Below are 13,684 nucleotides of genomic sequence, written 5' to 3' on the forward strand. Positions count from 1 at the left end.
TGAAGTAAGAAGCATGCTTGGCTATCTGTGAGAATTCCCGGTGCCCTCAGTGCTCCTGTGATGTCTCCAGAACTGCATTGTCTTTCCCATCCAGACTAGTTGCTTTCAAGTAGTCCAATTTTTTATCTTCATCTGTATGTGAAGAAATACTACTGGAAGTAGAAATAATAAAATTCGAATATCTTCATGTGAATAGTAGTCTCACAAATTACATGAGTTTACTTTCTACATAGAACTACATAGACATACATGAGAACATACACGTTCTGATGGACTGGGGGGAAAAGCTCTAACGTCACCCAAAAGACATTAAAGAGATTAAAATTTCCTTCCCCCTGGCTCTCTGAGTAAAAGGGAAGCTGAGAATCTATTTGATTTGGCCTTATATTTTAGCTCACTTAATTTTACATGAGCACATAACATGTAATTTAGGTGGTGCTCAGTGTGGACTCTGTGGGATACTTGTTTGTATAAAGATGGACTTTATTTCAGTAACTTAGTTGGTATGTGGAACGGTACAATTATTTGTCATTTGGATAGAATGAAGTCTTGGGTTGAAGGGCTTGTATTTAGTGAGTGAGCAACTGATGGATACATCTTCCAGGAAACTCTTTCCTGCTCAGTGCTGGGACTTGTTCTTAGCTGAATCATATATATATATACAGAGAGACATTATCACTAGTCAGTGTAATGATTGTTCCCAGCACAGCCTGTGGAATGGAATACTAAGTCCTGTTCTCCTACTTAGTGAGTCAGTTTGGCAAGATTTGCCATTATCTCAAGGTTCACTTCCCCCTTTGAGTCTGATACAGAAACTATTCCAGAAATAATGATGGGAGGTTGTGAATACTAGGCATCTGCTCCGCCTGTCCTTTCCCCTGGCTCCTGAATTTTGCCCTTACCTCCCTTGGTTTGGGGGTGGAGAGAGAAAGGGATGCATTTATTCCAAGGGTGGGCAGTAATGCTGATGATCCTTTATATGATCATGTGGGTGATTCTCACCCATCCGTGAACTGGATTTCTTAGAAAGTTCATCTAAAGAAACTGGTCCTGCTCCTCATGCCATCCCCTGTCTCCTTTCAGTACAATCTCAGAATCAGTGTGAAGGGGAGATTTCTCAGGTCCTATGTCCACATTCGGGCTTCCCTGGTGGCTCAGTGGTAAAGAATCTGCCTGTCAATGCAGGAGACTTAGGTTCGATCCCTGGGTTGGGACGATCCCCTGGAGAAGGAAATGGCAACCCACTCCAGTATCCTTGCCTGGGAAATTCCACGGACAGAAAAGTCTGCCAGGTCCATGGAGTCACAAAAGAGTCTGACATGACTGAGCGACAGACAACAAGAAACAACAATGTCCACGTCATAAAATGGTAATGGAGGATTTGGAGCATTGCTTTTCAAACTATAGATCGTAGCATATTTGTGAGTCATGAAATCAATTTAGTAGTATTACTATCAGCATTTTGAAATGAAAATAACAGGATACACAACATGTAGACAGGATAAGTGCTGTTTTGTAAAGCTTTTGTGTCAATTGTATATATGTGTGTGTATAAATATGCACGCTGGGCTGTGATGGACCATGTTTTTCTTCCTGTGAGTCTCTGAAAGAGTGTGGATGTCCAAGGGCTGACGTAGTGGGAGGAAACGGTACTCCCAGGAGGGCGCAGGCCAGAGAAGTTCTTGTATGTTTTGAAGAAGCATCGCAAGTTCTGCAACACAAATAGTAGTTTTTATGACATTTTCCAAGACCAACCTTTTAAAACTCAAGAAGGAAAAATTCTCTTGACCTTTTAATGAATATCTCATACACGTTTACTCTTATTTTTAACTGCTGTTAAATTGGTTTAGCATATTTAAGGATGAGTAATGATTTACTTATATAAGTGATGTCTTTTTTTCTTCTTCTTTTCATATCTCACAGTGTAAAAAATACAGGGACCAATTCACAGACCAACAGAAACTTATCTATGAAGAGAAGCTAGAAGCCAGTGAACTCTTCAAAGACAAGAAGGCTTTATATCCATCTAGGTATTATGATTTTACTTTACCCGTAAAAATCAATATTTTTAAAAAGTTTCTCAAATGTACTTGTAGGTATTTTCTAGTGGGATTTGATTTTAGTGGCACACAGGTTTTTAATTTCATGAATTATTTTGAGCTTGGCTGGATATGTTGTTCAGTGGCTCAGTTGTGTCCAACTCTTTGTGACCCGATGGACTGCAGCACACCAGGCTTCCCTGTCCTTCACTATCTCCCGGAGCTTGCTCAAAATCAAGTCCATTGAGTTGGTGATGCCATCCAACCATCTCATCCTCTGTCGTCCCCTTCTCCTCCTGCCCCCAATCCCTCCCAGCATCAGAGTCTTTTCCAGTGAGTCAGCTCATCACACCAGGTGGCCAAAGTATTGGAGCTTCAGCTTTAGCATCAGTTCTTCAAGTGAATATTCAGCGTTGATTTCTTTTAAGATTGACTCGTTTAATCTGCTTGCAGTCCAAGGTACTCTGAAAAGTCTGAATATGAATGTAACACATTTGACCAAGAGCTTTCATACTTAGCATACTTAGAGAAACAAGATCACATGTGTTGGTTTTACTCCCTTAGCATTATCCTGAACACTTCCTAAATAATTAGAAGTTGTCATTTAAAATGAAAATTGTCTAGGCTAATAAGAGATTTACTTGGTAAATTCCTATTTGTTTTCCATTGGTTTCAGAGACTAGCTGGTTTCTGTTGACAATCTACTGTAATCACCATTCCAATCTTCCCACTTTAACAATTTGGGTCAGAATCTCCTTTGTAAAATAAATGAAGAATAAGCCAGTCTGTCACTTTCTAGCGTTGCCTGGACAGTGGCCTATATTGACCTTTGGTCAGCTAACTCATTGCCTCCGACTTCACTGGCCTCTGCAGTAATTTCAGTTCCTTTATTGTAGACATCAAGTACTCAGTAAAAGAAGGAAAACCAACTGCAAGTTTGCCAAGTGAAGTTCTTGGTAAAAACTGCTTTATCTGAATGTTCTTACATCTCCCAAGGTCATCATTCCCGTCCCTCCCCCCACCACCCCAGAATTCCTATCCCTTTTGCATCTGGTATTTATAAAAAAAGTAGATTGTACAACTTCAAGCCAAATCTATAACAACTTCTAGCTTTTTCCAAAAAAATGTCTTAGAAATAAAATGCATTATATGCTAAGTATATTCTCATGGACTGCATGTGGTATGTGTGCAGGTATGTTCTCTATGTCTACCTGTATTTGAAAGCTGTTCTTCTTAAAGGATTAAATAAAAGTAAGTTGCCAAACTCATTTGCTTTAGATATTTTAGTAGCACAGCTTACTTGGTTAGCTGATTTGGCTGCTTGAGGGGGCATACACTCCCCTCAGTCAAACACAGTGCCTAAAACCAATGGTATTCAAAGTGCCTGCTGTATAAAGCATATTCAAACAGGTAAACTGTCTGTATGCTTTCCTCTCCAACTTAATTCATTCAGCATTTTCTTTATGTATCTTTAAATTGTAGAGTAACCTTCTTAATTAACATTCCCTGTGGATAACTCCTTAGAAACTGGAAGGAGGGGGGAAAAAAAACATTTTTGAAGAAACAAATTTCCAATACTATTAGCACTTTGTATTATTAAAAACATGTTAGAGTATGAACAACCACCCAAAAATGTTAATATCAAGCCAAGGCCTTTGGGTAGTTTTACTAGTTTTCAGGGACGGTGGCGTGCTGAGCCTCCAGCATTAATTGAGGTGGAATCATGTACGCGCCCACTCCTGTGTGAAGCGGCTGCTCTTAGGGTGCCGGCCTTTCCTATCCTGGAGCTGTGAAACCCTGACCACCTACGTGGATTTTCTGCCCTGATCCTCCACCCACAATGCAAGCATTTTAAGTTGCATTTGCAAATTGCCAGAACTTTATAAAGCTCAAAGTGAAGCCGTGGTTTTTTCTTGGCGTCTTTGAAGAAGTCATCCCACAAGTCTTTAGGAAAAGAAATCTTGATGTTGGGTGCATGATCGTGCCTCTTGCAAGAAGTAGTTTGTTTGGAAGAAAACTGCTCTGATTCTGAATGTTTACCTTAGCCACTTGTGTCCATTTAGGGGCATATCCTAAGAGGAGAGGCCAATTTTCCTTTCACATATGGCCGGCTTAGAGCCAGAGTTATATGGTAATGTTAAGTGCTCCAAAGTTTTCTTCTAAAGTGGTTGCTCTGGATCTGTTCTACCCCCTAGAAGGCCTGTCGCTTTTCTTACTCTTTGTGAGAAAATGAAAATTTTCTTTGGGGCAGGAGATGATAATGATCTGTGCCCTCTTTATCATTGCTCTGTACTGTTTAAAGGCGTTAATGAATCCTGTGTAGGCAGCTGTTAACTTTATATTAACAGATGGAAGAAATTGCCTCTTCCTTCCCATGAGACCATGTACCTGGGTCTTGACTGTCCTTCTTGGGACAGATTTCTGTCTTGGTTGTTCCATGTGATGAGATTTTTATCAAAGTCTTCCCAACCAAATGCCATGGTCACATCAAAAATGTAATGAAGTTTGAATTTCAGAATCAACCAACTCGTTACCTTTTTCTAGTAGTACTTCCATCTGAAACCATTTCTAATGTGAGGAACTTTTTTCCTTCAGTGTTGGGCAGCCATTCCAAGGGCCTTACCTGGAAATCAACAAGAATCCGAAGTATAAGAAACTCAAAGATGCCATTGAAGAAAAGATTATCATTGCTGAGGTTGTGAACAAAATTAACCGTGCTAATGGGAAGGTAAGAATGCTAACCCTGGAGACCTGTAATGACAGTTGTTTCAATTGGGACAGTTTTCTGAATGTTAAAATCTGCATTGTAGAAAGACTCAGACAGAGAAAACAAACACTGTTATCAAAAGGGAAAGGGGCGAGGAGGGATACATTAAGAATATAGGGTTAACAGATACACACTACTTTATATAATATAGATAAACAGCAAATTCCTACTGTAAGGAACTATATTCAATGTCTTGTAATAATCTATAATGGGAAAGAATCTGAAAAGAAATATGTACACAGAGTGTATGTATAACTGGATCACTTTTCTGTATGTTTGAAACTAACACATAAATCAGCTATACATCAAAAATTTTTTTGCATTTCATATTCTCTGCACAGTTACTGTGAAGGAAGCTATTTTCTTTCGCCTTTAAGCTTAGGTGGAATTTTGCTCATTCTCTGAAATTTTTGCAAATTGAAATAGATTGTCTATGTTCTTTAGTGTGTTTTCAGTTTACATAGGTGTGCAGGCTGAAAAATACTATTATAAGATGTGCATTTCTACAAATAACTAATGCCTGAAACACATGGACAATTTGGGGATGTTTTTGATCTTCGGTTTTATATCCTTTTTTGTTTCGTTTCTCGTAGAGTACATCCCGTATTTTCCTCTTAACAAATAATAATCTGCTTCTTGCTGATCAAAAGTCTGGACAGATCAAGTCAGAGGTTCCCCTGGTGGATGTAACCAAAGTATCCATGAGCTCACAAAATGATGGCTTCTTTGCCATCCACCTCAAAGAGGTAAAGCTTCAACTATTGATTTGACTGAAAGATTTCTGCATTGGTCCAATCTCTCAGCCATTGATTTAAGATTTTCCACATGCCTGTTACTTGAAGTATATATATCCTTCTTACTGATCTGCAAAATTGGGCTATATTCACTCTTACATAAAATCTCAGGCTTTGTTTTTCAGTAACTAAATAAGATTAATGACTTTTATTGACTTGTTCACTTGAATTCTCATTTCATTGAGTAGCTTTTTGTTTACACCCAGTGTTAGGTGCATTATTTTGAGATAATGCCTAGAAATATCAAGACATTTAAAATTTTGCTTCCTTCTATTGTTTCTTGTATCTCCTAAATTGGTAAATGTCTTCTTGTCCATACTTAATTTGGGGGTTTTTTAATTAAAGGATGCAACTATAGTAAAACAATGCCTAATAATTTTGACCTGAAGATTTTTTGATGTCAGCTTAACCTGGACCGCCTGGCTTGAATTGAGCAGTTAAAGTGTAGACTCTGGCATTGGTGCCATTAACTTTACAGTGACTTTGGCCAAGGTATTTAAACTTTAATATGCCTACCTAATTTTTCTTCTCTTAAAATAGGAAAAATATTAGTACCTACTTAATAGTGTTGTTATAAGGGTTGAATGGAACTATGTAAAGTGCTTAGCATAGTACATGTCACATAATAGTCACTGAATAAACAGATGTCAGTAAATATTAACATATATAGAGACATATACTTAGCTAATAGATAGTAGTCTATCTAACTGATTTTGAACTTAAAAAAAAAACCCATAAGCTTTGTTCAGCCTGTTTTCCCCACTGTGGATTTTAACCTAAGGGAGCATATTATTTCATCGGTGATTATGAACCTCGATTATATATTAAAATATGCTGGTGCACAGGCCGTTTCCCCAGTCCAACCAAATCAGAGTTTCTTGGAATGGGGCACAAGCACCCTATTTTCCAAAAGCTCCCCAGGTGAGCCCCTTGTGCAGCTGAGGTTGAGCCTCTTCCCTAGAATATTTGTTGCAAGCGTTGTTGCTGCTGTTCTTATTTTTTTAACCAAATCATGGAGGAGCTTTTAGAACAGTGCTTTCAGGATGAGTTGTAGGTTAGGCCAGTGAGTGTTCCAACCTGAGCGAGCAAACAGATCACACATGAGCCTCGCTGTGGAAGCATCTGCCATAAGCCTTTGATCAGGCCTGACTCAGCATCTGCTTTTCCAACAAGCTCCCAGGTGGTGCTGGTGGTACTTCTGGTCCATCGACCAGCTTGGGGTGACAAGGGCTTAGGTGACCTTACTAAAGTGCTCTGAGCAAGTTGGAAGAAACGATGACTGCTCTTGTCATCATTGTTGATTCGGAAGACTTGACACCAGTAGCTGATGTTTTAAAGAGACTGTGAATGTGTTTTCAGCCAAACCTGTAAACACATACTTCCCGAGCTGTCTTTAATTACAATTAGCCTGACTCTTGGTTTGTTCTTTCAGGGCTGTGAAGCAGCTAGTAAGGGAGACTTTCTCTTCAGCAGTGATCACCTGATTGAAATGGCCACCAAGCTCTATCGGACGACTCTCAGCCAAACCAAACAGAAGCTCAATATTGAAATTTCTGATGAGTATGTTTATGAATTTTTTGAATATGTCTTTTCAGTTTCAGCTTTATTGTTTGAGTTGAGGGACCTGGTCTCATTCATTTTTACAGCTACTACTTATTGAGCCGAGTATGTGTTCGACATGTGTTCTAGGTGATGGATGGGCCGCGAGTGACACTGACCAAGTATCCACGTTCACATGCCTGACATCCTAATAGAGGACACAGATATGCACAAATGAAATAATAAATAGGTGGCGTGACTTTGGTTAGTAATAAATGCTGGCAGAGGAAAGAAAAGCAGATTAAAGGTCAGAAGATGTTATTTTTGATAGGGAGACCAGGGAGGCCACTTTGATGCGGTGGCATTTGAATTGAAACTGGAATCCAGGGAGACGCCTTCCAGGAGAGGCAGCAGGTGCAGAGGCCCTGAAGCAGGAGTGGACATTGTTAGAGCAAAATAGGGAGTAGGGGAAGACCCTGGAGCAAGAGGCAGGGTCTGTGTAGAGCCTAGAGTTGAGATTTTACTGAGGATGATGGAAAGCCACTATAGGTTTTGAGCAAGAATGTGACATAATTAGATTTATGGTTCTCAAAGATCTCTCTGCCTGCAGTATGGAGAATAACTGTAGGGAGGCAAGAGTGAAAGCAGAGGAAATAGGAGCTTCTCCGAGCTGTCGGGTAAGGATGACGAGGCTTAGGCAGGGGTGTGAGTGGGAGGCTGTGAAAAGTAGTCAGGTTCTGAATGTAATTTGAAGGAAAACAAGAGAACTTATTAACAGATTGGGTGTTAGGTTTCAGGCATGAGCCCAAAATGGTACCATTTACTGCAGTAGTTGACACTGAAGAATGAGGGGTTTGGGGGTGGGGGGAAGTCAAGAGTGCCATTTGGCAATGTGTTAGGTATTTGATATACCTTTTTCTCCATACAAAGTAGAGTTATGAAATAAGCATTCTGGGTTGACAAGGGTTCACTAGTGTTAAGACTGCTGTGAATCTGAAATCTGCTCTTTTGGCTTCACATTAGGGCTCTAGTTATAGAGACCTGTTATTTGCATACAGGTTGGAGCATCCCTCCCTTTATTAAATCTGTCAGTATGAGATCACTGGATTGAATTTTAGTTACTATATGGATTGATACTTAATTGATTACTTTTCAATAGATTGTTTATTGTCTGTATATATACTTTCTTGGACATGGAGTAAAATTTGCATCACCATATTGCATAGGAAATGATTTTATTTTCTAATTAAGATTTTGCCTGCCTGTTTTATTTCAACTCTTTTTAAAAGTTTCTCTAAAATAAGTTCATATCCATTCCTGTCCCTTTGTAAGCCACACCAGCTCTCCTTGATATACTCGGTTTGACAGAACCTTAGGTCCACTGTCTGTTCTCATTGTACACTAGGAATGGTATTTAGATGGGGATAGAGGGTGAGGGGTGGTAATTGACTTTTATGTATACCCTATATTGGAAATTGCAATTTAAACAAAATAACTTTCTTTGTTATCAAGTCCTTTCTCATAAAGACTTAGGAGAAAAGATATGGACCAGTTGGGTTCTCATCAATTAAAATGTTAACCTGTTAGGGTTGTTAGATCTTTAAACTCTTAGTTGAAATATTTCATAACTCAGGAAGCTGGGCTCCTGTTGTAGTGGGACTGGTCTTCCCATACCTCCTGGAAAGATTCTTTGTGTTCAGATGCAGAAGCTTCTTGGTATATGGATGAAGTAGCTTCACATGTGGTTTACTATGTTAATCAGATCAGATCAGTCGCTCAGTCGTGTCTGACTCTTTGCGACCCCATGAATCGCAGCACGCCAGGCCTCCCTGTCCATAAGGCCATCTTTACAGAGAAAACCACACCACCATCCAGGCCACTAAGGATTGCTGCTTTTAGCGCTTCCCAGACTGGCATTCTGAGAACACTGCCTTGGCAGGATGTTAGTAGTGATGTGTTGTGAAGAGGTGAACTGTCCTTCACGACAGCGCTTCCCAGAGCTTCTGCAGTCTTGTTGTGCATGGTGACTCTCCTGAGGCGCCCTGTGGGGGTGCAGCGTGCTGTGTCAAGCACAGAACCCCAGCAGCAACTCTCACAGTTTGTCTTTGAGGCATTTGATCTCAGAACACGACTTCCAGGTGAAAGGGACCCTGCTTGTCACAGAAGGGGTGGGGGTGATGTTCTAAGTGTGTAAGTTTTCAGTAAACATGCTTGTCTGAGCGAAGATTCAGTGTGGCCATGTGAAGAAAACAAACATTCAGTAGCATTATAAACTAGACCAGAACACCTTTCCTTCTCCTATTCCTAATTACTGGTCGGTCTCATAAAAAGAAAATAGCTGATGGCACCTTGCGTAGCACCACAGTCCCTCCCTAGGCAGCCCAGGAATCCACGTGGCAGAACAAGGCTCCCATGTAGCCTCTGCTTCATAACCTCTGGGAGTTCTTAAGCAGCTTTTTTGGTGAGCATTTTAAATTTATATACTTTTTTGGTGAGCATTTTAAATTTAAACAAAATTTTATAGAGTCATGGACAAGCATGCCCATGATGTCTTTTTGTGGACTATACAGACCAGTGTTGTAAACAGCATGCATTTCAGTGACCAAAACCTCCCTTAGTGCATCCTTTTTAGAAATAGAAGTAGATATTCTAACAAACCCAATCTCCATAATCATTGTAGATAAACTGGATGTCAGCTTACAGGAGGAAAGCCAAAGGCCTGCTTCCTCCTTAGAGCAGTTTTAACCAGCATGTGTAGACATGAGAATTAAATTCATTGAGAGACTCGACTGCCTTGTGATCCCCAGTCCTTAAATTCCCAAACTATTCAATCTATAAATAGATTACATTTTAAGGATAACATTAAACAAGATCTATAGTTCTTCTAAAAATGAATCTGCAGTATTGAAAACTAAAGTGAATTTTTTGTATTAAATACTTTAAATATATGTATATATGCATACATACATGTAATACACACATACATGTGTATCCTTTAAGTTATACAGTTGTTTTTCTGAATATTTTAAATGCAAACAACTAACCTGTCTCAGTCTGCTGTGACATTGTGAGTGGTTTTGATGCTGTGAAATCATGCATCTGACATGATTCTTTGCTGGAGGATGGTATGTCTTCACTGTGGGCTAGGCTTCAGTTTTCTCTTCTGTGAAAGACAGATAATAGTACCCTTACCTCATAGGACTGTTTTAAAGTTGAGTTAATATGTGTAACTTAGTAAGAACAGTGTGGTGCGTGGTAAACACTTGGTAAGGTTTAGCTACTGTTATTTCTGGAGTGAATCATGGGCATGAATTGCGGACATGGAGACAGCTGGTATATGCTTAAGTTAATGGGAAAAGAACTTCTCTCTACATTTATTACACTACAGATTGTCTTTAAAAATTAAAATGTAAATATATTTGATCTTTTAAATGTATGTATTTGTGTTAAACTTGAAAGATTTTGTTTTTTCTCTGAGGCACATAGATTTAAGTATGCATGCTAGAGAGAGATCGCAGGTGAATTTGGAACTAGAGCTGCTTTTTTAGTGCTTTCAAGTTGAAAAGAAACAGCCCATCTAAAGCTCAGATGTACCACCGATGAGTACAAGCTTACGTGTCACATTTCACTCCAGTGCATAAAGTTTGCGAAACATGGGCTCTTTAGACCTTGAAGCAGAGACTGACGTGTACAGAGCAGAGCTATCGTGGGTGCCAGTGAACATGTGACCTACCACATGCTTTTTAGACTGACTCATTTAATTATACACCAGTAACTCAGAAACAGTTCCCTGAGAAACACACTGAAAACGTGGTAATGCTATACTGATTCTGATGGTAGAGAGAAAAGAGCTGGGAAAGCCTGGGTTCCAGGACAGCCACGCTGCCCGTATGCCTCCCCGGTGATGCCTCAGAGACCTCATTTCGTACCTGCAGTGCCTGTTCCTCACAGCACCCAGCCCAGGGGGAAGCCAGTCATATGTCTCTTGTAGGAAGCTGTGACAAATAGTCTTGTGGGCAAATGCCTGACTGCTCTTGGTCTGTGAAAGGAAAGATTTGAACTAAAATACCGTTTCCCACAGTGTACTGCTTGTACCACTGGTAGGATAAGAGGTGTCTTTAGGTGTACATGATAGATTTTTAAATTTTTATAATGACATATGTGTGTGTATACATATATTTAAATGGATATTAAAAATATAACTGGCAGATCAGACTTATGATTTCATCATTTTTATTCTGTAGGTCATAGCTATTTTAAAACACAGTTATTTAGTGTATAGATATAAAAAAAGTAGTGTAGGAAGTGTGTAAATATCCAATATTTGGAAACCATAGTCTGGAGTGTCTCTGGACCTGTTCTCTGTTATTTCTGCATTTCATTTTCTCAATTTGTTGATAATTTTACTATTTTTGCTATGCAGAAGTGGATAAAAATGGGGAAAATAGCATGTTTGTCTTTCTATTAATATTCCAAATGTGGATATTCATAGTCCTTCTTACTGGATAGGAGTATGATGAGCTAATGAACTTGGTTTACTTAGGGCTAAATGGTGGCCGTTGGAAGCAAAAGGCAGTGTAATGCCTGGGGGTATAATCCTCTGGGCTGGAAGGGCTGATGGAAAGGGGAATACTTGTCAAGGTAAATATCCATTAAAAAACAAAGGCTAGTGTTCATGTAATCATCAGCTGTTCTGTGTGTACTTTTCTTTAGTTTGTCTTATTGTTTCCTCCTAGGTTCCTGGTGCAGTTCAGGCAGGACAAAGTGTGCGTGAAGTTTATTCAGGGCAACCAGAAAAACGGGAGTGTCCCAACGTGCAAGCGAAAAAACAACCGCCTCCTTGAAGTTGCTGTCCCTTAACTGGCGCCTCCTCTCTGCTTCCATGGACTCGTTTCTTTGTAACAGTGCAATTTGGTTTTGTTTTGTTTGGAGTTCATTGTATGTTGGGGAATTGCCAAAGGTTAATACTGTTAGAGTCCCTTGGCAAAATAAAAATATTTGACTAATCAATTCTTATTATTGGAATAGTTTTAACCCTTAAAGTACACATGCTGCCCTGGGACGGAATTGTAGACGCTAACAGTATCTCCGCCATGTCATGTGTGTTCTTTGTTTAGTCATCATGTTAGATTTGTGTGCCCTAATGCAACATATTACTCATAAATCATTAATACATCTAAGTGTAGGAAACGGTCTTAAAAGATAGTGCATCCATTCGTCACCTATTTATTGAATGCCTACTCTGTGCTAGGCACTGTACTAGGCGATACAAAAACTTATTAGTAGGCTCCCCCCTTTTTTTTCCCCTTAAGGCCATTGTGTTCTGGCTGGTTTGTGCTGGCTTTACCAGAGCTAAGAGAGTTTGAAAATGCTGAGACGAGAACAGTTACTGGCGATAATGGACAGCGTTCATTAGGAACCCTGTAGGATGGTCTTTAACAATATATACTTCAAGAAGGGCTGGTCCTAGGAAGTAGAAATATATGACTGAGTAAAAATGCCTCTACATGTGGTTTCTGTTTGAAAAGAGAAAACTGACATTTGAACAGGACTTTTAATTTGTTCACATCTCTTATCATTGCTTTTAAAACAGTAGGAAAGAGTAATTCTTATTTTAGAAAAAGTAACAGAAGCAGTCCAGCAAAGTTATATATTCCTTTTAATGATAAGCATCATATATGATCCTAGATATGCTAATACCTGCAGAGTGTTGTTTTCATCCAGATTTGAGTATCTGTTTTAAACATCTAATAAAGGGAAGGACTTAAAGCCTTTCAGATGGTGGTAAGCATTCTCTATGATATGCAGTAAACATCTGAGATCTTTTTTGAAAGTTTTATTTGTAATATACATTTTGTATGAGAGAAGTGATTAGTACAGGGTGCATATTTTAGTCAAGGATCAAAATGATGTGTGTTAATTTGCAGGACTATTTTTACCCCAAAATTTATAGTTAGGATTCATTTTGGAAATCACATTTTAAACTTTGGAATCAAAATTGTTTCCTATTTGGGAGGATAATGTATATACATTGGTATGTTAAATAATAAAACTGTTCTAATTTGGTGCCATTCCTGGATCACAATTGTATTTTTGTATTTCAAGCTATTTTCTTAAGTTGTGTGTCAATGTATTATCGCATGGAAAGGCTTTACAATCCAAACATTACATGTTCTCTGTGTAATTGAATTTCACTTACCTTTTATAAACCAGAAGCAGTCATTGAAACTATTTTTCTGAGGATTTTCTTTTAACTTTTGTACTTAAAAAAGTTGTTGCTGTAAAAAAATCCTCAAAAGCCTTTGTGCTTATTGGTTCAAGTAGAAGATATAATTGCTTTCTTTTAGTCTTTTCCAACATGTATCTAAAGTGGTAGATTGATGATTCCTGAAATAGGTGAGTAGAAATTTGGAACTGAGAGGTGGGTTTTTTTTTTTTAATGCTTTAAAAAATATGTGATACATTCCCATTGTTTGACATAAAAAGAAGTATGAAAAGACATATAACACAGATTTTCCATCCCATCATTTGCTCAGTTCCTATGC

General features: G+C 38.9%; 1 protein-coding gene across 6 annotated transcripts in view; it reads left to right on the forward strand.

The window, feature by feature from the left end:
- The window catches only part of MYO1B (myosin IB), a 200,084-nt gene extending 186,874 nt beyond the window's left edge, over positions 1–13,210 (forward strand). For all 6 annotated transcript variants that reach the window (XM_061440561.1, XM_061440580.1, XM_061440571.1 and 3 more), the window contains 5 exons: positions 1,924–2,030; positions 4,635–4,767; positions 5,400–5,552; positions 7,033–7,160; positions 11,876–13,210. In XM_061440561.1, coding sequence (XP_061296545.1) covers positions 1,924–2,030; positions 4,635–4,767; positions 5,400–5,552; positions 7,033–7,160; positions 11,876–11,999 — 645 coding nt within the window. In that variant the 3' untranslated portion in view covers positions 12,000–13,210. The remainder of the gene's footprint in view (positions 1–1,923; positions 2,031–4,634; positions 4,768–5,399; positions 5,553–7,032; positions 7,161–11,875) is intronic.
- The last annotated feature ends 474 nt before the right edge of the window (positions 13,211–13,684 follow it).

This window comes from Bos javanicus, chromosome 2, assembly GCF_032452875.1.
Source record: "Bos javanicus breed banteng chromosome 2, ARS-OSU_banteng_1.0, whole genome shotgun sequence".
Classification (NCBI taxonomy): domain Eukaryota; kingdom Metazoa; phylum Chordata; class Mammalia; order Artiodactyla; family Bovidae; genus Bos; species Bos javanicus.